Source organism: Miniopterus natalensis, chromosome X (genome assembly GCF_054644295.1).
Source record: "Miniopterus natalensis isolate mMinNat1 chromosome X, mMinNat1.hap1, whole genome shotgun sequence".
Lineage (NCBI taxonomy): Eukaryota > Metazoa > Chordata > Mammalia > Chiroptera > Miniopteridae > Miniopterus > Miniopterus natalensis.
The window spans coordinates 50,846,127-50,870,639 of NC_142103.1; the positions used below are offsets into that span (position 1 = coordinate 50,846,127).

At 35.3% G+C, this 24,513-nt stretch overlaps 1 protein-coding gene across 8 annotated transcripts in view; it reads left to right on the forward strand.

Moving 5' to 3' along the window:
- ATRX (ATRX chromatin remodeler) overlaps nucleotides 1–24,513 on the forward strand; it is a 263,885-nt gene that overhangs the window by 61,279 nt on the left and 178,093 nt on the right. For 5 of the 8 annotated variants that reach the window (XM_087813462.1, XM_016207255.2, XM_087813461.1 and 2 more), the window contains 5 exons: nucleotides 7,366–7,421; nucleotides 8,346–8,398; nucleotides 9,818–9,942; nucleotides 12,772–12,885; nucleotides 16,937–17,046. In XM_087813462.1, the coding sequence (XP_087669588.1) occupies nucleotides 7,366–7,421; nucleotides 8,346–8,398; nucleotides 9,818–9,942; nucleotides 12,772–12,885; nucleotides 16,937–17,046 (458 nt within the window). The remainder of the gene's footprint in view (nucleotides 1–7,365; nucleotides 7,422–8,345; nucleotides 8,399–9,817; nucleotides 9,943–12,771; nucleotides 12,886–16,936; nucleotides 17,047–24,513) is intronic. The other 3 variants (XM_016207254.2, XM_016207259.2, XM_016207258.2) reach the window with 3 other exon arrangements.

Below are 24,513 nucleotides of genomic sequence, written 5' to 3' on the forward strand. Positions count from 1 at the left end.
TTTTACTTAACAGATTAGAGGTAGCAGTAGATATATCAGTGGATTTGATGATAGACTAATAGAAATTATCCAATCTGAGAATAGAAAACATTAAAAAATAAAAAGTTGCCCCAGCTGCTGTGGCTCAACTGGTTGGGTGTCGTCCTGTGCACTGAAAGGTTGTGGGTTTGATTCTTGGTCAGGGCACATGCCCAGGTTTTGGAATAGATCCCCAGGAGGAGGCATGCAGGAGGCAGCCAATTGCTATTTCTCTCTCACACTGATGTTTCTCCCTCTTTCTCCCTTATTTTCTCTCTCTTTCTAAAAATCAATAAAAAATAATAGAAAGTGTACAGAACATTTGCTCCTCAGATCCTTTCCCCAATAAAACTGTATCGTTATCAACCAAGCACATGCAAAGAATAACAATGTTTAGCCCATATTCAGGGGAAAAAAAAAGCCAATAGAAACTCTGAGTGGGCCCAGTGTTTTGTAAGTTCTTCAGTTAATCTCTTCCCCTTCCCCCTTCTCTCTGAGATTCATCTCTCTGTTCCATGCTTCCATGCCTCTAGTTCTATTTTGTTCCTCAGTTTATTTTGTTCATTAGATTTCACATATGTTCATAGCAGCGTTGTTTACAATAGCTAAGATCTGGAAACAACCCAAGTGCCCATCAGTAGATGAGTGGATAAAAAAGCTGTGGTACATTTGCACCATGGAATACTATGCAGCTGTAAAAAGGAAGGATCGCTTACCCTTTGAGACAGCATGAAGGAACCTGGAGATTATTATGCTAAGCAAAATAAGCCAGACAGAGAAAGACCCCAATATAATTTGATGAAAAATGCAAAAAAATTTTCAGATTCCAGTTGTTCATTGCATGTATATAGGAAATCAGTTTTCTTTTTTCCTTTTTATATTGTGGCGGGGAGAGAGAAACAGAGAAACATCAATGTGAGAGAGAAGCATTGATCGGTTGCCTCCTATATGCACCCTGGGGATCGAACCCACAGTCTAGGTATATGCCCTGACCGGGAATGGAACTCACAGCCTTTTGGTGTATTGGATGACACTCCAACCAAGGGAGCCACCCATCCAGGGCCAGTTTTTTTGTTTTATTTTTGGTTGACCTTGTATCCTATGAACTTGCTTTTGGAAGCTTTTTTTCACCTTGCAGATTTATTGGGATTTTGTACTTAATTTTGTCATCTGCAAATAGGATCAGTTTTATTTCTTCCTTTCCATCTGTGTGCCATTTGATTTCTTTTCTTGCCTCATTTTGCTGGGTAGGACTTTCTGAATTTTCCATTATTATGTTGTAGCAGACATCCTCTTGATGTTTCTGATATTATGGGAAATGCATTCAGTCTTTCCACCATTAAGTATGATGGTTTCTGTATATGTATTTGGTAAATGTTCTTTATCATATTGAGCAAGCTCCCCTCTATTCCTAGTTTTCTGAGAGTTTCTTTTTTTTTACTATATCTGTATTGATTTCAGAGAGAGGAAGGGAGAGGGAGAGAGAGATAGAAACATCAATGATGAGAGAGTCATTGATTGGCTGCAGCCTGCAACCTGGGCATGTGCCCCGACTGGGAATTGAACCCTGATCTCCTGGATCCTAGGTCGATGCTCAACCGCTGAGCCATGCCCAGCTGGGTGATAGTTTTTTAAATTGACATTTTTATTGAGATACTTGTAAATTAACATGTAGTTGTTAACAACTAATACAGAGCTCTTGTACACTTTGCCCAGTTTCCCACAGTGGTAACATTTTATGAAACTACTATATTATCTTAACCAGGTTATTGATAGCTATCAGTTGATTCAGATTTTCTCATTTTTACTTATACTTGTGTATGTTTATTGAGATCTATACAACTTTATGACCTTGGTTGATTCATATGTCCACCACCACAGTCAACATGCAGATTACTCATCTCGCTCTTTTATAATCATGCTTATCTCTTTACCTCTAAACTTAACTTTGCCTAACACCTGGCAATCACTAATCTGTCCTTTATTTCTAAAATGTGTAAAAAAATTTCATCTCCAACTGAAACTCTGTTCCCATTAAACACTAAATTCCCAATACCCCCTCCCCCCTAGTCCCTGGCAACCACCATTCTACATTCTGTTTCTCTGAATTTGACTACTTTAGGAAACTCATATGGATGGGATCATACAACATTTGTTCTTTTGTATCTAGCTTATTTTACTTAGCTTAATGCCTTCAGGGTTCATAATTGTTATAGGAGTTATTGAAATTTCCTTTTTAATGCTGAGTAGGACTCCCTTGTATGTATATACTATATTTAGTTTGTCATTCATCATCTGTCAGTGGACATTTGGGTTAGATACATGATTTGCAGATATTTCCCCCCAGTCTCTTGGTTGTCTTTAGTTTTCTTAATGGTGTCTGTTGAAGCACAAAATATTTTAATTTTGATGTAGTACAATTAATCTAATTTTTCCTTTGTTGATCGTGTTTTGGTGTCATACCTAAGAATCCATTACTAAATCCAAGGTCACAAAGATTTACCTCTATATTTTCTTCTAAGAATTTTATAATTTTAGCTCTTAGATCTTTGATGCATTTGGCGTTAATTTTTAAAGTATGTTTTTATTGATTTGAGAGAGAGAGGAAGGGAGAGGGATAGAGTGATAGAAACATTGATGAGAGAAAGACCATCAATTGACTGCCTCCTTTAGTTTTCTTATTGAGGATAGAGCCCAAAACCTGGGCATGTGCCCTGACTGGGAATTGAACCGGGGACCTCTTGGGTCAGTGCTCAACCACTGAACTACATTGGCCGAGCTGGAGTTAATTTTTGTATATGATGTGAGGCTGGGCTCCAGCTTCATTTTTTGCATGTGGAATCACAGTTGTGTCACCACCATTTGTTGAAAGGACTATTCTTTCCACATTGAGCGGTTTTGGCATTCTTTGTTGAAAGTCAGTTGGCCATAGATATATGGGTTTACTTATGGACTTTCAGTTCTTTTGACTAATCCACATGTCTATTCTTTTGCCAGAACTATATTGTCTTGATTAAAATTGTTTTACAGTAAGTTTTGAAATCAGGATGTGAGTCTTCCTACTGTTTCTTTTTGAAGGTTGTTTGGGCTATTCTGGGTCCCTTTTAATTCTGTATGAATTTTAGAACGAGCTTGTCAATTTCTACAAAGAAGTCAGCTGGGATTCTGAGAGGGATTTTATTGTGTCTGTAGATCAATTTGGGGAGCATTGCCATCTTAACAATGTTAAGTCTTCCAGTTCATGAACATGTAGTGTTTTACCATTGATTTAGATCTTTAATTTCTCTGAATGATGTTTTGTAGTTTTTAGAGTATAAGTTTTGCACTTCTTTCATTAAATTAACAAATTTAATATTTTATTTTTTCATGCTATTATATTTTATTAAATATTTTATTTTTCATGCTATTTAAATAGTTTTCTTAACTTTCAGATCATTCTTTGCAAGTATATAGAAATGCAGTTGATTTTTGTCTATTGTGTCCTCCAACTTGATTATTAGTTCTAATATTTTTTAGTGGATTCCTTAGGATTTTCTATATACACGATAATGTCATCTCCAAAAAGAGATACAGCTGACTCTTGAACAATACCAGGGTCAGGACACTGACACCCCCACCCCTCTTCATTGTAAATCCATGTATAACTTTTAACTACCCAAAAATGTAACTACAGTCACTTTTTATAGGAGGATTGGTTACAGGACCCCCTGCAGATTCTAAAATCTGCATATGTTCAAGTCCCTCCACATCTGGGAGCAAAAATACTGTCTTTGATCTGCTGTTGGTTGAATCTGTGGATGCAGAAACCCATGAATATGGAGGGATGACTGAATAGTTATTGGAAAAAATCTGCATATAAGTGGATCTACACAGTTCAAACCCATACTGTTCAAGGGTCAGCTGTTATTTTACTTCTTCCTTTTCAATCTTGATGCATTTTATTTCTGTTGCCTACATGCTCTGACTAGAATCTCCATTACAATCTTGACTAGAACTGGCAAGAGTAGATATTCTTGCCTTTTCCTTCCTGATCTTAGTGGGAAAAGAAAGCATTGCCTTTCACCATTAAGTATGATACCTGTGGATATTTTGTAAATAGTTGAGGGAATTCCCTTTTGTTTAGAGTTTTTAAAAATAGATTTTATATTTTAGAGTGGTTTTAGGTTCACAGAAAAATTAAGTGGAAAGTACAGAGATTCCTTATATATTTCTCTCTACACGAGCACAGTCTCCCCAAGTGTAATCATCCTGTACCACAGCCATATATTTGTTATAGTAAATAAACCTACATTGACAAGTCATTATCACCCCAAACCCATAGTTTGCATTAGATTTCCCTCATGATGTTTTACATTCTAGAGATTTTCACATATGTATTAATGACATTTATCTACCGTTATAGTATCATACAAGTTAGTTTCACTGCACTAAAAATCCTCTGTCTGTCTAACAAACCTTTCTTGTCTTTCTTCCATCCTAACCCCTGGTGAGCACTGATCTTTGTACTTTTTTCAGTTTTGCCTTTTCTAGAATGTCATATAGTTGGAATCATACAGTATGTGGCCTTTTCAGATTAGCTTCTTTCAGTTAGTGATAATGCATTCAAGGTTCCTCTATCTCTTTTCATGGCTTGATAGCTCATTTCTTTTTAATGCTAAATAATATTTTATTGTCTGGATGTACCACAGTTAGTTTATCTATTCACCTTCTAAAGCGATGCCATGGTGGCTTCCAAGTTTTGACAGTTATGAATAAAGCTACTTATAAAGATGTTTATATAAATAAAGATGTTTATAAGAATCTGTGGACAGGTTTTGGAGTAGACATAGTTAGTTTTTAACTTATTTGGGTAAATATCAAGGACTGTGACTGCTGGACAATATAGTAAGTAAGGTTAAAATGGAAGAAACTGCCAAAATGTCTTCCAAGGTGAGAATACCATTTTGCATTCCCAGCAGCAATGAATGAGAGTACCTTTTGCTCCACATCCTCACCAGCATTTGGTGTTGTCAGTGTTATGCATTTTGTGCATTCTAATAGGTGTGTAGTGTTATCTTGTTTTAATTTTCAGTTCCCTAATGACAAATGATGTAAAGCATATTTTTATGTAATTATTTGCCATTTGTATATCTTTTTTGGTAAGATGTCTTCAGATCTTTTGCCTATATTTAATCATGTTGTTTATTTTATTGTTGAGTTTTAAGAGTTTTTTGTATATTTTAGATGATAGTCTTTTATCAGATACATCTTTTGCAAATATTTTCTCCCAGTCTGTGGGAGAAAGACTTGTTTTTTATTTTCTTGAATTTGTTACTATTTTGTTGGACTTTTGCATCTATATTCATAAGTGATATTGCTCTGTAGACTTATAAATGATATTGGTCTGTAGATTTCTTTTTTTGTGGTATCTTTTGTGGTTTTGGTATGACTCTGGTCTCATAAAATGAGTTGGGAAATCCTTTTTTATTCGAAGAGTTTGTGAAGAATTTGCATTCTTTTTTTTCTTTTCCCCCGTTTTGGTCTACTTCAGAGGTGAAGCCTTCTGGACCTTTTGCTTTTTTTTTTTCTGGGTAGTTTTTTTGATTTCTAATTCAGTCTCTTCAGTTATAGGTCTATTCACATTGTCTATTCTTTTTTTAATATGTTTTTATTTAATTAATTAATTTTATTTTTTAAAAAATATATCTTTAGTGATTTCAGAGAGAGGAAAGGAGAGGGAGAGACAGAAACATCAATGATGAGAGAGTCATTGATCGAGCCCGCAACCCGGGCATGTGCCCTGACCGGGAATCGAACCCCGATCGCCTGGATCCCAGGTCGACGCTCAACTGCTGAGCCACGCCCGGCCGGGCTTAATATGTTTTTTAAAAATGTATCTTTATTGATTTCAGAGAGAGGAAGGGAGAGGGAGAGAGAGATTTAGAAACATCAGTGATGAGAGAGTCATTGATCGGCTGCCTTCTGCACACCCCTCACTGGAGATGGAGCCCGCAACCTGGGCATGTGCCCAGACTGGGACTCAAACTGTGACCTCCTGGTTTATGAGTCGATGCTTAACCACTGAGCCATGTTGGCTGGCTGGGTAACATTGTCTGTTCTTGAGTCAGTTTCAGTAGGTTTTCCAATTTTTTTGGTGTACAATTGTTCATGATATTTCTTTATAATCTCCTTTTTAAAGTAGTTAGTGACATCCCCTCTTTAATTTTTGATTCTAGTATTTGAGTCTTCTCTTTTTCTTGATTAATTTAGTCTAAGCTTTCTCAATTTTGTTCATCTTTTCAAAGAATTACAGTTGGCTCTCTGTATTGCCTCTGTGGATTCAACCAAACATGGATGGAAAATTTTTGGGGGAAAAAATGTTATGTTGTCCCACTGGTGTGGCTCAGTGGTTGAGCATCGACCTATGAACCAGGGGGTCACAGTTCGACCCACGCTCAATCCCCAGTAGGGGGTGTGCAGGGGGCACCCGATCAGTGACTCTGTCTCATCATTGATGTTTCTATCTTTCCCTCTCTCTTCCTCCCTCTGAAATCAATCAAAACATATTTTAAAAAAATTAAAAAAACTGTTTTGTTGTTGGTAATGTGTACTATGTAGTTAGGCCTGTGATGGTTGGGTCTGTGCTGAATATAGAGTTTTGTGTTTTTTTCTCGTTATCTGTAAACAGTACAGTATAACAACTGTTTATGTAGCATTTACATTGTATGAGGCATTATAAGTAAACCTAGAGATGATTTAAAATATATGAGAGGATGTGGGTGAGTTAAATGCAAATACTACACCATTTTATATAAGGGACTTGAACGCTCAAAGATTTTGTTATTTGCAGCGGGTTTTGGAACCAATCCCCTGCTGTTTGTAAGGGACCACAATAGGTTTTGCTGACTTTTCTCTCTTTTTTTTCTATTCCCTGCTTCATTAATTTCCTCTCTAATCTTTATTTCCTTCTCTGTGCTTTCTTTAGGTTTAGTTTGCTGTTACTTTTACAGTATCTTTTGGTGAAGGGAAATATAATTTATTAATAGTATGGTTTTATTTTTAATAGAAGATGAAGCTTAAAATTTCTTTTAGGAGACTAAACCTTAGACAGTTATAGTAGGGAATGTTTTGATACCAGACTACTCTTTTTTTTTTTGAAATTTAATGCTTTATGAGAAGGGATTAGTGTGTCAAAAGAGTGATTTTAGTCAGAAAACTCTTCTAGGAATAAATTAATGTGGGTAATATATTAGGAATACTGTCATGCATCATAGATTGAAAAATGGGTGTGTGGAGTTGTAGGTATTAGTGTTCTGTTTGATAATGTACTGAAGAGATAAATAATGTTTTTATTTCTTCTCTTTTAAGATAAAATCAGTGGTTCTGGAAATAACTCTGATATGATGGAAAACAGCAAGGAAGAGGTAAGAATAATTTGAAACATTTAAGAACTTGCTAATAACAACTAGAGTAATGCCATCAGATTGCTTCTATTTAATTCATGCACGTTTTTAATTTACTGTTATACCCAAGTATTATGATACTTCATTTTGGGTAGTTGTTCATTTTTAGAAGATATTTTTTGATTTTGTTATTATTATGGTTCAGCAGTATACCAAAAGTCAGACAATTGAAGGCTTGCTAACAGGTTTTTGAACATTATTATATTGGAACAGTGGTGCTCAAGGTGGTTGTTACAGGCAAAACTTCATGGTTCTGAGATCTCTCAAAACTGGATATTCAGAGTCTCTTACGCATTATTATAGGAACCCATCGTGATGTCCTTCACATGATACCTAGGCCTACACTATGGTTTTGGGATTCTTTTCACCTAATGTAAAATATTTAACCCAGTAAAATGTACTTATTATATTTGCAAAGTGAGGGTAAATTTAGTATCTCAAAGAAAATTGTAGAAGGTACTCTGTACCATAATTAGGATAGAGAAAATGACACATTTTTAGATTCTTAAAACTCCCTACCTCTGTTGGGATCTGGTTACTTCTACATCTTTGTTTTTTCTTTGTTGACTTGGGCCAAGATTATGACACAGAAGCATATCCTCTCCCACCCCCTAAAATTTAACATTAACAATTTAATAAAAACTCAGAAAATTATCTTAAACCCAGGAAACCTGAGAGTAAATGAGAATTAGTTTTTAAAGTTCCTTTTAGAAAAATATTTTAGACATATATCTATATCTATATCTATCTATATATATATATATATATATATGTATATATATCTCATTATATCACTATGTCAGAGGTCTTGGCTTAGAGAACTAGTAAATTGTGGGGTGTTTTTTGAAAGTTTTACTCACCTCTGTATTTATTTCTCACATTTAGGGAGCTAGCTCTTCAGGAAAATCCAAATCATCAGGATCATCACGATCAAAGAGGTTGGTTGATGTTGAAGGGAAAAAAGTTACTTTCCTTTTCAAGTTGTATTTTTCTCCTAAGAATAATAATCTTTTTTTCTAAACTTACTTCACTCTTGTTTTAAGTGAACTATTTTATACAAACATATATTAAAATGGGCAGTATAGTATAGTGAATCCTCTTATATTTATCACTTGACTTCAATTATTAATTCATTCTGACTGAAATTTTAATTGAATTTTCTGAGCAGGAATTATTAGGTACCAGTGGCCCTTACAATATGTAGATCACTTCTTTTAGATCATATATGTGCTTTGAAAAAGGAGGAAAAAGGAAATGAAATATTAAATGCATTATGAGGCAGTATGGGTTTTTTAGGGTTATGTGAAATTATCTAGGATTGGGAGTGATGGCCATTATAGTTAAGAGTAATTTATAAGGAGATCAAATAATGGTAGAAATAGTTTTCTGTGTAAAATTGTTAGTGAATTGTACATATGACAAACTATTTATAAGCATACTATAACGCATAACACATTGTGCAGTATAGTTTTTATAGAAGTTTTCAGTTTATTTTATTGGACTTTTGTTGTTTCTAACAAGTGGGGATGTCTCTCTTGTTTTAAACTGTCCTCTTCTGAAGCATTTGAGATCTTTTTAAAATTTTATTTATTGATTTTTAGAGAGAGAGGGAGGGAGAGAAAGGGAGGGAGAGAGAGAGGGAGAAGGAGGGAGAGAGAAGAGGGAGAGAGAAGAGAGAGAAAGAGAGTGAAAGAAACATTGACTCATTGCTCCACCCATTCACGCATTCGTTGGTTGATTCCTGTATGTGCCCTGACTAGGGATCTAACCTGCAACCTTGGTATATCTGGATGACACTCTAACCAACTGACCTACCTACCTGGCCAGGGTGGGAATGTCTCTTAATAAACACAGCTTGTTATTAACTTATTCTCTAAAGTGGTACCTCGGTTTTCGAACACCTCCGTGGACGAACATTTCCGTTTATGAAAGCTGTAAACCTGGAAGTATATGATTTGGTTTTCACCATGCCTCGGAAGTTGATCATGCCCAGCTGAGTGCAAGGTCCTGAGGCCTAGCTGTTGGGTGTGGATCCCTCAGTTTTTGAACGTTTTAGAACTCGAACTGTCTTCCAGAACAGGGTACATTCGAAAACCGAGGTACTACTGTAGTGCTTTTTAACCAGGAGTTCTCTTCATAATCCCTTGGTAGCTTTTTTCAATGCACATGTTCTGGTCCTACCTACTGAATTGTAATCTTCAGTAATATGGAATAGAGATGTATGCTTCCCTAGGTGATTTTGATGTGTATCCCTCCTTAAGAGCCACTGCTCAATCTAAACCTGTTATTTATATTCTTTGGGTGTTGTTCCAATTGTTGGAAGTGTCCATAATTCTATGGACGTAATTTTTTCATAGGAAACCTTCAATTGTAACAAAGTATGTAGAATCCGATGATGAAAAGCCTTTGGATGAGATTCTAAATGAAGATGCTTCCAATGACAATTCAGAAAATGATATTACTATGCAAAGCTTGCCAAAAGGTAATGTGTATTAACTTTTCATATAAATTGAAATTGAAATGTATTTTTAAAAATCATCATTATAAAATTGGAACTTGATTACTGTTAGCTGTGTATAAAGGACCAACCTGATACTTTAATAGTGATGAAAATGTATTAGTATGGTAATGATAATGTGTGTTATTGAGGTTAAAATTTAGAATATTCAGTCAGCTTTGAAAAGAACAAAACTTATTTTCTTTCTATTGGGTTTTAGAAAAGGGATTTTAGTTTTCATCATACTTGATTGTGGAAGTTGGTTTAAAAGTTTAATATATTAGGTTTGGTTCAGTAAATTTTAATGTGCTCGCTTTATAGAAAGACATAATGGATATTCTGAAGACTTTTTAACAAAAACATTTAAAATTGAGTTTAGTAAAAAGGGGACATCTGTAATACTTTCAACAATAAAGATAAATAAAAACAACAACACAGTTTAGTCTTACTGTATTCTTAAATTCCCTAAGACTCAAAGGTGAAGTTAACTATTAAAGATAGATTTAGGTATATTTTTTGTAATTATCCCTTTAAAAAGCCTTGTCACATAGCTCTCAACTGTTGCAGTTCTAACCTTAAAACCTCATTAATTAGATGGGACAAAAAGGCTAAATGAAAATCTTGAACTTTTCATGGTCCAAGTTTGAGAGCAGAATGATAACCTGATGAGAGAATGACAAGGGTCTTGCTAATTTTACAGTGTTTCAGAGTCAAAAGTTTAGATTTTTTTCTTTATTAAATGGTTTATGGCTCCTAGAAGATTTTTCAAATATATTCTGACAGCAGTGTTTAGTAAATTTTGTTCTCTGCCTGTACTTACATTTTTATGACACATTTTTTGATTACGGAAATTTAAAAAAAATGATGGGTAAGAGGATAAGACATTGCTTGACTAAGACAAATTAGAAGTTACAGTAGCTGAGGAATGAAGTGAGGGAAAAGGAATAAATGAGAGAAAGAAGGTAGAAGGAAAATTGATGGGCCTACCATTTACATGGTTTTGCAAATCATCTATGACAATATTATATAATGGTTTTCGTGGCCAAGGGCAGAAACAACTACCATGGGAGTCTGAGTCCTATAAGCAGCATCCCACTTTGGATTGCTACATTGTCAGTGGTTGTCACTGGGAGTCTTTATGATGGCCACTAGGTAAGCTAAGAACTAGGAATTCAAATTTTTCCTTTAATGTTGTGGGAGAAAGTTAGTATGGGATGTTACTAACTTGACCTAAGCATAACGCTCTCCCACAAAATCAGAAATAAACTAATTCCATAAGGTTAAATTCGGGTGATTATAATTATTGTTAATAATTCTATATTGAGTGTGTATAGATACCAGATTCTTACAAAATTAACTCATTTAATCCTCAAAACAGTGCTGTAAGGTAGTTATTGTTTCTACTTGTAGAGATGAAGGAACAAATTCAGAGCTCAAGGAACTTTTTCAGCTTTAAATTGAGAAGCTAAGATTTGAACCCAGGTCTGCCTGAATCCAAAGCTAGTGAGTGCTCTTTCCACTCTGGTGCTTTGCTTCCATTTAGAGGAGAAACTTCAGAAAGAATTCTATTATTTTTTTGTTAGTTATAAATCTTTAGCTTTTTTCAAGTGCTGGGGCTTCTCTGAGGGTATATACGTGAAATGGTTGTTGTTAAGTTGGTTTTTTTTTGGAGATTATGTAAATTCACCACTTTATAAAAACTCAATCCTCTGTGCCCTCTTTTCCCTTTTTCTCAGACACTCAGAAATTCATTTAACTACATTGCTATTCCTTGCAAAAATCTGCTTGCTGAATAACAGACACATGGTTCAGGGGAATGGCCCCTGACTACCAGGCTTTACTTTCTTAATTGTTGCCAGTAATGCCCAATTACTAAACCCAGCAATGTAGATAAATGTGAGACCTCGACTCTTTTTCTATACCCCTGCTTTATTTATTCTTGAGAGATGATACTGAAAACTTAAATTAACAACCTCTGTCTTCAGTGTACATGTTTTATAGCTAAGAAAGTACATTCTTTCTAAAATATTTCCATAGGGAGTAACAATTAATGTCATTCTAGTTTATTGTTAGAGCACTTGAGCTTAAGTATGTTAAAGAAACCTTCTGTCTGAAACTCTTTAAGGACTTTGTAGGGTACTGAAACTTTGACATATACTAGTTGGGAAAGGCCTCAGAATAAGTACAGCAATAATAGCAGAATTAACTTCTCACATTGCCCCTCATTATTCTCATCCAAAGCAATATAAAACAACTCTTAAAAGTCTTTTTCTCACTTTGTAAGTTATATAAATGTCTAACCACTGTGTTTTACAGCTGAAAATAATATAATATTGAATGTCAACTGTAATTGAGAAATAAAACCTCAAAAAAATCTTTTTCTGAGTTTTTGATTTGGGTTATGAGACAAATAGAATATCTTTTTAAAATTTCCTGTCTGGTCATTTTATTTTATAAATTATGGAACTTAACTTGGATTTCCTATTCAAAATAGCTTTTGTGATAGGCACTATAAAAATTTAGAACTGGGCTGAGACTTTCTGCTTTATTCACACATTTATGTTATAATTAGTTCATAATACCTCCCTCCCCCATTTTTATGAGCTATATTCCAAAAAGTAATCTGATTGTTGACACCTGGCCCTTTTACTATTTCCCTGTTTTATTTTCTCTTGAGAGATCCCTATATAAGTATTGAAAGCTTAAAAGAAACAAAACTATGTACCAGCAATGTTGGCTTTATCTGAACTGAAGTCTTGTACTTCACTTGCACATTTAATATGTGTAATGGTTTTTTAAATGAAATCATTCTAGGTACAGTGATTGTACAACCAGAGCCAGTGCTGAATGAAGACAAAGATGATTTTAAAGGGCCTGAATTTAGAAGCAGAAGTAAAATGAAAACTGAAAATCTCAAAAAACGCGGAGGTAAATACAAGTGAAAATGAAAACATGAGTTTAAATTGCTGTTTATGACCATATTAGAAAATCTGATGTGCTTACTAAAAATACCTCCACTTTTCTGCCCATTGTTTATTAAAAGCACTACTTAAAAATAACTTCTGTTTCTGTCTGAGCTCTGAAGCAGAAAAGGTTAATACCATTTATCAAAACACCTTTGCCTTCAGTGGCTATTAAGTTATTTTAAGAAGCTTAGAATTTTCTTCTTGCACATGTTAGTTAGTTCTGTATTGCCTATATGCCAGAATACTATGCGTTCTCTCACCTCAAAATAATTTTAGATTTGGACAAAATCTTGCCTGTGGCCTTCACGTAACTTTATACACATCTAAAACATTGTTTCACAGAATGATGGACATCTGCGTTACTGTTACCTGGGGTACTTTTTAAAAATTCAAGTCCCTTGACTCCATTCCAAACAAATTAGAATTTCTGGGCATGATGTCAGAAACATGCCTCAGTTCCCTCTTATGTACATTAAAGTTGGAGATCTATTGATCTAAGGATAGCAATGCAGAGATCAGTAGAAAAGACATGGGAGCTAAAGTTGGTGACCTTTCCTACATCTGTCTGAGCCTGTTCTTCCTTTGTCTGTCTACTCTCACTTATACACACCATTATATTGGCTTATCACCTGTAGAAAGTTAGCATAAGGAGGATTCATTTAGAAATTTATGACAGTGGAGTATGTATCCCACTTATTTGTGATTTTTAAATAGTGCCTATATGTATTTTGGGGGCATATTAACAGACCCAGAATCTATGACTATAAAAGTAATGAATTTCTAAAAGATAGAACATGACACTAAATTTCTGAGTAGAAGTGTAATGGAAGTGTGTCTGTTTAATATTTTTCATTGTGAAATTATGGCATGGTTCTTATATTGGTGAAATTTTCTCTAGATTTTTATTTCAATGCTATATGATTATCTTGATAGGACTAGTAAAACATCTGTATTTATAAAATAAATATTATCACTTTTCAGGTAAATAATTTATTAGTTGTTGGAGAAAATCAAGAAAATGTTGTTCAGTTTTTTGTCCACAATGGGGTGTTCTATCCCTTTCAAACATAAGGAAGATTTATTGAGAATCTAGGTCATAGAAGGGTAATTGCTGTTGAAGCAACAAAACTCACCAAAGCTAAGTAGTGTTCTTAAAACAAGAGGATCCACAAGTAGAAGGTGATGGTAAGGACCGATAGCAAGAATTTCTTTTTTTCTGACCATGAGTCCTCTAGAGAAGACACATAATTAAGTGTACTGCCCTGTTTTAAAATTAATATATCTAAATGGTGTCTTCTGGGGAGGGACTCTGGAGCGCTCAGTGTTTGAAATGTGGATAAGGGCTGAAAGGAAAATAAAAAAAGAACCAAAGTTGTTGGGGAGGGTGTTCCTAGTGCCATTTTGCTATGCTGCTGGTATTTGGTCTGAGTTGATAAGTTTCTGGAGCATTTTATTGAGTGTTCTATGTAAGAATGTTTGCTTATATTGTGCTTAAGGAAATACCTATGTTTATGGCCATATAGTAGCACTTAAATCTTGCATGTTAATTTTTGTCTTAATTATTTGCTGTATCTTTAAGCTGTCAGAAATCACACAAGAAATTTAACTATGTTTACTTAGTTTACACTTGTATGAATAAACTAGTGATCGGAGGTACTGAATTGCTAGTTAATATTCAGACTTGCAAGGAAAGTTTGTTCTAAAATCAAAGCCTAATTTAGGAAAACGTGAAGAATGTAAACTTTATATGAAATATTCTTATGTTGATTTGAAACAAAATTAAACACAAAGATATAGCTATATTGACCAGTTTAGGAGCCACTGTTTTTTAAATACCATAGCCTGTTTTGACATCCTTTTCCCAGTTTAACTGTTTGAAAATATACTTTACACCTGATTTTTCTATATTTCACATTAATTTTGTTTTCTCTTTAAAACTATTAAAATATATTGAGCTGAAAAATAAAAATGCCTCCTTTTTATTTACATACTGTATTATAATCATTAAGATATTTTGTAACTAAAAGTAAAAATTTTAAACACATATTGAAACAAGTACATATAAAGCAAAGGAACATTTCAGTATTTTACAATATTTGCTTCAGATCTCACTTAAATAAAATATTGGTTTAGTCCTACTCTCATCAATTTCCCTTTCCTACCACCCCTCAGGTAATGATTATCTTGAAGTTTGTATGCATATGTGTGTGTGTATCATTTCCATGCATGTTTTTATATTTTTTCTATACATATATTCATAAAGCATTTATTTTTCATTTAAACATATACGAAATAGTATGTTGTATATATCCTTTTGCAACATTTTCCATTCATCATTGTTTTTGAAATGTATCCATGTCAGTAAATGTACATCTAGTTTTTAAAATTTTTTACCGCTCTCTAGAATTCTGTTGTATGAGTAAACCACTATCCATTTCCCAAATGTGAAGTTATTTCCAGTTTTTTGTTTTCAAATTTTTCTAATTTCTTAATTAGTGGTACGATTCCTTGTGTACATGTGGGAGAAACCCTTCAACGTATCACCTAGTTTTGTTTAATTCTTGAGTTATATATGTGCAAAAAGCACATAGAAGATGCTTAATAAATATTATCTAACACTGGATGAACATTCAAACTCTAGCTTATATTTATCTTGTTAGTTTATCCAAATGCAATTATTTTAAATGGAAAAGCACACTGTATATTTATGTTAAAACATACAAAATATATGAATACTCAAGATCAAACACAATATGATTTAAAATACAGTATTAGCAGTTTATGTAGTAAGTCGTCAAATTCTCTATATTGTCTGAAAAGTATGATGGTGCCCTTATACATTGGACAAACTTTTTTAACCTCTGCAAAATAAAAATATTTGTGATAATGTTTGGGTCCATAAGTGCTTTGGACCTTAAAAGTAAGAAAGCAAAATAGGAAATTAAAAGGTGAAAAATGTTTTGTTGTTTTGTCTTTTATTTAGGGAGAGAGACAGAGTTTGTAATTTTTTTTTTAGTTTCCCTTTTATTTGTGAGTTCGGGCATTTTCACTGGCTTCTTTTGAATCATAATCTGCCTTCTTCCTTCCATCAAGGTCTTGGTTGCACATCAGAATCATCCATAAAAATTTTTTAAAAATTTAGGATATTTCCATTCAGTGGTTTAGGGGTGGGGATGACTATCTCTGTTTTAAAATGATTCATCTGATTATTCTAATGTTTAGCTCATTGTGAATCACTGTCCTAAGCAGAACTAGGAATGAGAGTGAGGCAGTAGAGGCTTCCTCTTATTATTTGTTCCTTAGGTTATCTTCAGTCTGTTTTTCTGCAGACAGTGCCCAATGGGGCTGTCCCTTACTCCCTTCCTCCAACCATTCTGAGGTTTTGCTGCCAAGATAGGTGTACCTACAAGTCTTATTTGGAAATAGTCAGTGTCAATATGGAGTAGACAGTGGAATAAACATACAAAGAAGGCAGCTTAATGGGGATTGTGGATAATATTGAAGTAAATTGTAGGAAGAAATTGGTAATATAATATCAGGTTTTCACATCCTATATTGAAAGAAACTGCAGGCAATTCCATTTTGAGAATAAAACCTTTATGGCATACCCAACTTAAGTACAGGGTTGAAAAAGAATCTGTTCTTGCTTCTCAATTCTTTAAGATCTGATACTGAATTTATTTGTAAATTAATAGCAAAAAGAGTTCTCGACCCCTATTTTTAGAACTTCTTTTATGGAGTCTCCTCTTGTTATATCAAGTTGTTATGAGAAATAGGATCTGTATTTGTAAAAGGAAACAAGTTAGAATTTGTCGGTCTGGGATTTGCTAAGGTTGCTGTATTTTTAGTAAGTTCATAAAATTATTAACCTTTTTTACTTGTGTCCAAATGTCATTTTTCCAAGGATTATGAGGTATTTAAGTTCCAATACGAAAGTTGCAAAATTATGACTAATGTAAATATCTTTTTGTATATGTGTATATGTGTTAATAACGGTCACTCCTTTCTCCTAGAAGATGGGCTTCATGGGATTGTGAGCTGCACAGCTTGTGGACAGCAGGTCAATCATTTTCAAAAAGATTCCATTTATAGACATCCTTCCCTGCAAGTACTTATTTGTAAGGTATGTAATGATCTGTTGATAATTCATTCCACAAATAATTGAATGCTTACCATGTGTCAGACCTGGTGCACAGTGTTAAAACTTTGGTGCACAGTGCTGAAGAAGATGGAAATGGTCTCTGTCCTTAGAGGGCTAATATTGTAGTGGGGAAGACAGATAAAAACCCAGTTAATGCCATGGTAGGGGAGATATTGTGTACTATGGGAACACATAGGAAGCCTGTGTGATTTGGAGTTGGGTAGGGGGGCTTTATAATGAAGATGATATAAAATGGTATCTGAAATATAAATTGGAATTAGCCTGGCTTAGTGGCATTGGTTCAGTGTGTTCTAGGCAGAGGCAAGATGCTGTTCAAAGAGTGGTAATTAAGGGAGAGTGTAGTGTGTTGCAAAATCTAAAGAGTGTATGTACACACGTATGTTTTGTAACCTTTTATTCATGGGTAAGCATTAATTTCTTTAAATTTTTAATTTCAAAAAAATGCACATTTTTACATAGTTGAGATCAGACTGAATATACAATTTTATATCTTGACTGTTTTTTCTTAATAAATTATAAACATTTTCTTTTTTAATTGTATTTATTGGGATAACGTTAATAAATTATATAAGTTTCAAGTATACAATTTTATAATACATCATCTGTAAATTGTATTGTGCATTCACCACTGAAAGGGAAGTCTCCTGCCATTACCATTTATCTCCTCCTTCACCCTCTTCTACCTGCCGCCACCTACCTTTTCCTCTGGTAATCACCCTATTGTTGTCTGTGTCTATGAGTTTTGTTTTTTTTGCTTAATCTCTTCACCTATGTCACCCAGTCCCCCTACCCTCTGATAGGTGTCAGTCTGTTCTCTGTGTCTATGAGCGTTTCTATTTTGTTTGTTTATTTTGTCCATTAGATTCCACATTTAAGTGAGATCATATGGTATTTGTCTTTCTCTGACTGGCTTATTTCACTTAGCCTAATACCCTCTAGGTCCATCCATGCTGTCATAAAAGGTAAGATTTCCTTGTCTTTTATGGCTGAGTCATATTCCATTGTGTAAATGTACCACAGCTTTTTTCTCCATCTCCTGATGGGCACTTGAGCTACTTCCAAATTTTGGCTATTGTAAATAATGCTGCAGTGAACATGAGGTACATATATTCTTTCGAATCAGTGTTTTGGGTTTCTTTGAATATATTCCCAGAAGTGGAATCACTGGGTCATAAGGCAGTTCCATTTTTAATTTTTTGAGGAAACTCTATACTGTTTTCCACAGTGGCTGAACCAATCTTCATTCCTACCAACAGTGCACAAGGGTTCCCTTTTCTCCATATTCTTGCAAACACTTGTCATTTGTGGATTTATTGATCATAGCCAGTCTGAAAGGTGTGAGGTGACATCTCATTGTGGTTTTACTTTCCATTTTTCTAATGATTAGTGACATTGAGCATCTTTTCATATGACTATTGGCCATCCTGTATGTCCTCCGTCTATTCAGGTCTTTTGCTTATTTTAAAAATTGGATTCTTTGTGGGCTTTTTTGATGTGGAATTGAGTTCTTTATAAATTTTGGTATATTTACTCCTTATCAGGTGTATCATTGGCGAATATGTTCTTCCATTCAGTAGGTTGTCTTTCATTTGTTGAAGGTTTCCTTTGCCGTGCAAAAACTTTTTAGTTTTATGTAGTCCCATTTGTTTATTTTTTCTTTTGCTTCCCTTGGCTGAGGAGACACATCAGAAAATATATTACTAAGAGATGTCTGAGATTTTGCTGCCTATGTTTTCTCCTAGGATTTTTATGGCTTGGGTCTAACATTTAAGTCTTTAATCCATTTTGAGTTTATTTTTGTGTATGATGTAAGGAGTTGGACTAGCTTCATTTTTTTGCATGTATCTGTCCATCTTTCCCAACACCATTTATTGAATAGACTGTTTTTTACCTCATTGTATTTTCTTACCTCATTGTATTTTCTTGTATTTTATGGTCAAGCTTTTTTAATTGACCATAAAAGCTTGCGTTTATTTCCAGAACTGGATTTTATTCCATTGATCTATATGTGTTTTTATGCGAGTACCACGCTGTTTTGAATACTATGACCTTGTAGTATAGTTTGATATCAGGTAGCATGATTCCTCCAACTTTGTTCTTCTTTCTCAAGACTTTTGTTGCTATTCTGGGTTTTTTGTGATTCCATATAAATTTTTGGAATATTTATTCTAGTTCTCTGAAATATACCATTGGTATTTTTTTAATATGTTCTTTTTTTGATTTTTGAAGAAGGGAGAGGGAGAGAGAGATAGAAACATCAATCATAAGAGAGTGTCATTAATAGGCTCCCTCTTGCATGCCCCCTAGTGGCGATTGAGCCCACAACCCAGGCATGTGCCCTGGTGGGTAATCGAACCTGTGACCTCTTGGTTCATGGGTTGATGCTCAAGTACTGAGCCGCATCCGCCGGGATACACCATTGGTATTTAGATAGGGATTGTTTTGAATCTATAGATTGCTTTAGTTAGTATGGACATTTTAATGATGTTATTTATTCCTATCCATGAACATGGTATATGCTTCCGTTTATTTGTATTTTACTCAATTTCAGTCTTCAGAATCTATACTTTATGTTTCAATTTATCTTTATTGTTGAAAATATTACAAAATGTCCCCTTTTCCGTCCATTGATTCCCTCTACCCTGCCTCCCCTAGGCCTTCACCACACTATTGTCTGTGTCCATGGGTTTTGCATATATGCACATAACTTCTTAGGTTAATCTCTCACAACCCACCCATCGCCACCTTCCCTCTGAGATTCATCCATCTGTTCCATGCTTCTGTGTCTTTGGATCTGTTTTGTTCATCAGTTTATTTTGTTCATTAGATTCCACATATGAGTAAGATCATATGATACTTGTCTTTGACTGGTTTATTTTGCTTAGCATAAGACTCTTCAGGTCCCACCATGCTCTCTCAGAGGGTAAGGGATCCTTCTTTTTTGCAGCTGCATAGTATTCCATTGTGTAAATGTCTGAGAAGATGCTTGATATGATTTCAGTGTTCTTCAACATGTAGAGACTTGTTTTGTTTCCTAACATGTGGTCTGTCTTTGAGAATGTTCTATGTGCACTTGAGGAGAATGCGTATTCTGCAGCTTTGGGGTGCAATGTTCTGTAAATATCAATTAAATCCATCTGATCTAGTGTGTCATTTAGAGTCACTGTTTCCTTGTTGAGTATTGTCAGGAAGATCAATCCAGTGAAGTCAGTGGGGTGTTAATGTCCACTACAATGACTCTGTTGCTGTCGATCTCTCAAAGTCTCCAAGAAGATTTTTTGTTTTATATTGTTTTTTCAACCTGAATGAGTTGTTATGAGGTGGGTCTCTTGTAGACAGCATATATTTGGTTCTTGTTTTCTTTCCTTTTTAAAAGAAATTTATCTTCAATCTGAAAGTATTACAGATTTCCCCATTTTCCCCTCATTGATCCTCTCCACACTGTACCCCTCCCCTCAGGCCTTCACCACACTATTGTGTGTGTCCTTGGATTTTGCATATATGCATATAAGTTCTTAGGTTAATCTCTCCCCACCCACAACTGCCATCCGTCTGAGATTCGTCAATCTGTTCCATGCTTCTGTATCTCTGGATCTATTTTGTTCATCAGTTTATTTTGTTCATTAGATTGCACATGTGAGTGAGATCATGTGACACTTATCTTTCACTGACTGGCTTATTTTGCTTAGTGTAATACTCTCCAGGTCCTACCATGCAGTCTCAAAGGGTAAGGGATTCTTCTTTTTTATAGCTGCATAGTATTCTATTGTGTAAATGTCTGAGAAGACGCTTGATATGATTTCAGTCTTCTTGAACATATAGAGACTTGTTTTGTGTCCTAGCATGTGGTCTGTCTTTGAGAATGTCCAATGTGCACTTGAAGAGAATGTATATTCTGTGGCTTTGGGGTGAAATGTTCTGTAAATATCAATGAAGTCCATCTGATGTAGTGTGTCATTTAGAATCACTGTGTCCTTGTTGATTTTTTGTCTGGAAGATCTATCCAGTAAAGTCAGTGGGGTGTTAAAGTCCCCTACTGTGGCTGTATTGCTGTCGATTTCTCCTTTAAAGTCCTCCAGAAGTTTTTTGTTTTTACCCCCAGCCTGTGTGAGTCTTTTGTTCTGAGGTGAGTCTCTTGTAGGCGGCATATATTTGGGACTTGTTTTCTTATCCATTCAGCTACTATATGTCCTCAGATCAGAGTATTTAATCCATTTATATTTAAGGTTATTATTGATAGGTACTTATCTATTGCCATTTTATTTCTTTATGCCTATGTTTCTCATTCTCTCATTCTCTCAGCAGTCCCGTTAACATTTCTTGCAGTGCCAGTTTGGTGGTGACAAACTCTTAGCTTTTTTTGGTCTAGGAAGCTCTTTATTTGACCATCTATTTTGAATGATAGCCTTGCTGGATTGAGTAGCCTTGGTTTCAGATCCTTGTGTTGCATTGCCTTGAGTACTTCATGCCATTCCCTTCTGGCCTGTAAAGTTTATGATGAGAAATTGGCTGACAGCCTTACGGGAGCTCCTTTGTAGGTAACAGATTGCTTTTGTCTTGCTGCATTTAAGATTCTCTCTGTGTCTTGAATTTTTGGCACTTTAATGATGATGTATCTGGGCGTGGGTCTCTTTGGGTGCTTCATGCTTGGGACTCTCTCTGCCTCATGATCTTATGTCACATTTTCCTTGACCAGGTGACAGAAATTTTCTGCCATTATTTCTTCAAACAGGTTCTCTAACCCTTCCTTACTTTTGACCTCCTCTGCCCTTTCTATGATGGGAATATTGTTATGTTTCATGTTACCCCACAGATCCCTTAGACTGTCCTCCTGTTTTTTAATTGTTTTTTTCTTTTTGCTTTTTTGATTAAGTTTTTTTACCCTGTCTTCTAATTTGCTCCTCTGATCTTCAGTTTCTACTAATCTGCTGTTTATTCCTTCTAATGTTTTTTTCCCCTACAGTTTCATTTTTAATTTCCTTCATAGTTTCCATTTATTTTCTCATGCTGTTGAGCATCCTTATGATCAGTATTCTGAACTGTATATCTGATATATTGCTTATCTCCATTTCATTTAGCTCTTCTGGAGAATTCTTTTGTTCTTTCAGTTGGGGCTTGTTATTTTTCTTTCCTCATTTTGGCTGCTTGTTTGGATTAAAAAATTTTTTTTATTAGGTATCTCTACTAGGACTTACAGTTGTTTGGATGGTCTCTGGTGCAAGCCAGTGTCATATGATGTTTGTGACTGACCTTGAGTACCCTTTTTGAAGTTTTGTGTACTCCACAGCTTGTGGTTCCCTCTGTTGGGGCTGGGTGGGTTTGGAAAGGACCAATATGCCCACCAAGGTCTGCTTTCCCAAATCCTGGATCCAAAAGCAAATCAGACAAAGACTCAAAACACCTGGAGGCTGATTGTTGTTCAGTCTCTTAATGAGCCTCAGGCTGTGGAAACTCCACGTGGTAGGGCGACTGATTGTTATTCAGTTACCCCCCCCCTTTTTTTTAATCAATTCCCCAATTATGCATCTTAAATCAGAATTATAAGGTCAATCTACTAAATATTTTATTTGTCAGCCTCTTTTATTAAAAAAAAAAAATTATCTCTATTGATGGAAATAATGCAGATGTCCCCCCTCCCCCCATTGATCCCCTACACACCTCGTTCCCCCGTACTCCCAGGCTTTCTGCAGTTTTTAATGAGCCTCAGGCTGTAGAAATTCCACAGGGTGGGGCAAGAGGTTTTCCAGCAGGGTGGGACAATTGCTTCCCCCAGACAAAAGCTGCTTGGAATGTAAATGTCTGCCTGAGAAAGATGTCCTCTGCCATATGTGAGAATGACCCAGTACAGGAATCCAGATGGCTGACCTCTGAGGTCTATCCCTAGAACCAGCGTCCCTGGATTCTTCTCACACAGCTCTAGTCCACTCTGCCCCCCTTCTCCCAGAGCCCAATGTGAGTGGCTACACAGGAAACTTTTTGTGTTGGCCCTTTAAGAGGCTGCCTGCATTTCCAGCTGTCTCTCCCTAGCAGACAAACCCTACTCCTTTTCACAGGCAGATGTTATGTGGGCTACTTTCTCAGTTCTGGTGCTCTAGGCTGGGAACCCCTGCCTGGGGTTTAGGCCCCAGAGTTTTCAGTGGGAACACCTCACAGCTGAGTTACCCCTTTAGGCCTTTAGCTATTGCCTGAGAGAGCCCAGCAAACCCTCTCATGTCTTGACACTTCCTATCCGCCTCTATGCAGTCTCTGCTTTACATCCTCGGTTTTCATGATGCTCTCCAGCTAGCCTTCAGTTGATTATTCAGGATGGTTTTTCTATATTTTAGTTGTAATTCCAGTTTGGTCCTGGGAGAGTGTCTGTGTAGCTTCCACTCAATCTGCCACCCTGTCGTCAGTCTTATGGCCAGTATCTATAACTTTTTGGGTACATGTGTTTTACCTGCTTGGTTAAATTTATTCCTAGGCGCCTTATTTTTCTGTTAGGATTGTTTTCTTACTTTCTCTTTTTGATAGTTTATAATAGTGTATAAAAATGACACCCATTTCTGATTATTCATTTTGTGTCATGCTATTTTACTGAATTCATTTTATTAGCTCTGGTAGATTTTTCGTGGAATCTTCAGGGTTTTCTATATACAGTGTCATATCATCTGCAATAATGACAGTTTTACTTCCTCCTTTCCAATTTTGATAGTGTTTATTTTTTCTTCTTGTCTGATTACTATGGCTAGGACTTCTAGTACTGTGTTCAATAAGAGTGGTTAAAGTGGACATTCCTGTCTTGTTCCTGATCTTAAGGGAAATTCTTTTAATTTATGCTTGTTGAGTATGATGTTGGCTGTTGGCTTATCATATATTGCCTTTATTATGTTGAGCTATGTTCTCTCTCTATGGATGAGATTTTTAAAATTATAAATGGGTTCTGGATTTTATCAGATGCTTTTTCTACATCCATTGATATGATCATGTGATTTTTATCCTTCATTTTGTTTATGTGGTGTATCACATTTATTGATTTGTGAATATTGTACCAACCTTGCATTCCTGAAATAAATTCCACTTGATCATGGTCTATGATCTTTTATTTATTTTATTTTTATTATTATTATTATTATTTATTTTTTAAAAAAATGTATCTTTATTGATTTCAGAGAGAGGAAAGGAGAGGGAGAAAGAGAGACAGAAACATCAATGATGAGAGAGTCATTGATCGACTGTAGCCCACAACCCGGGCATGTGCCCTGACCGGGAATCGATCCCTGATTGCCTGGATCCTAGGTCGATGCTTAACCGCTGAGCCACGCCCGGCCGTGCTGGTCTATGATCTTTTAAATGGAAGTGGTTTGCTAATATTTTGTTGAGGATTTTTTCAGGTATATTGTCCTAAATATCACTTTTCCTCTTATGTAACCTAAGTACCCAAATCTA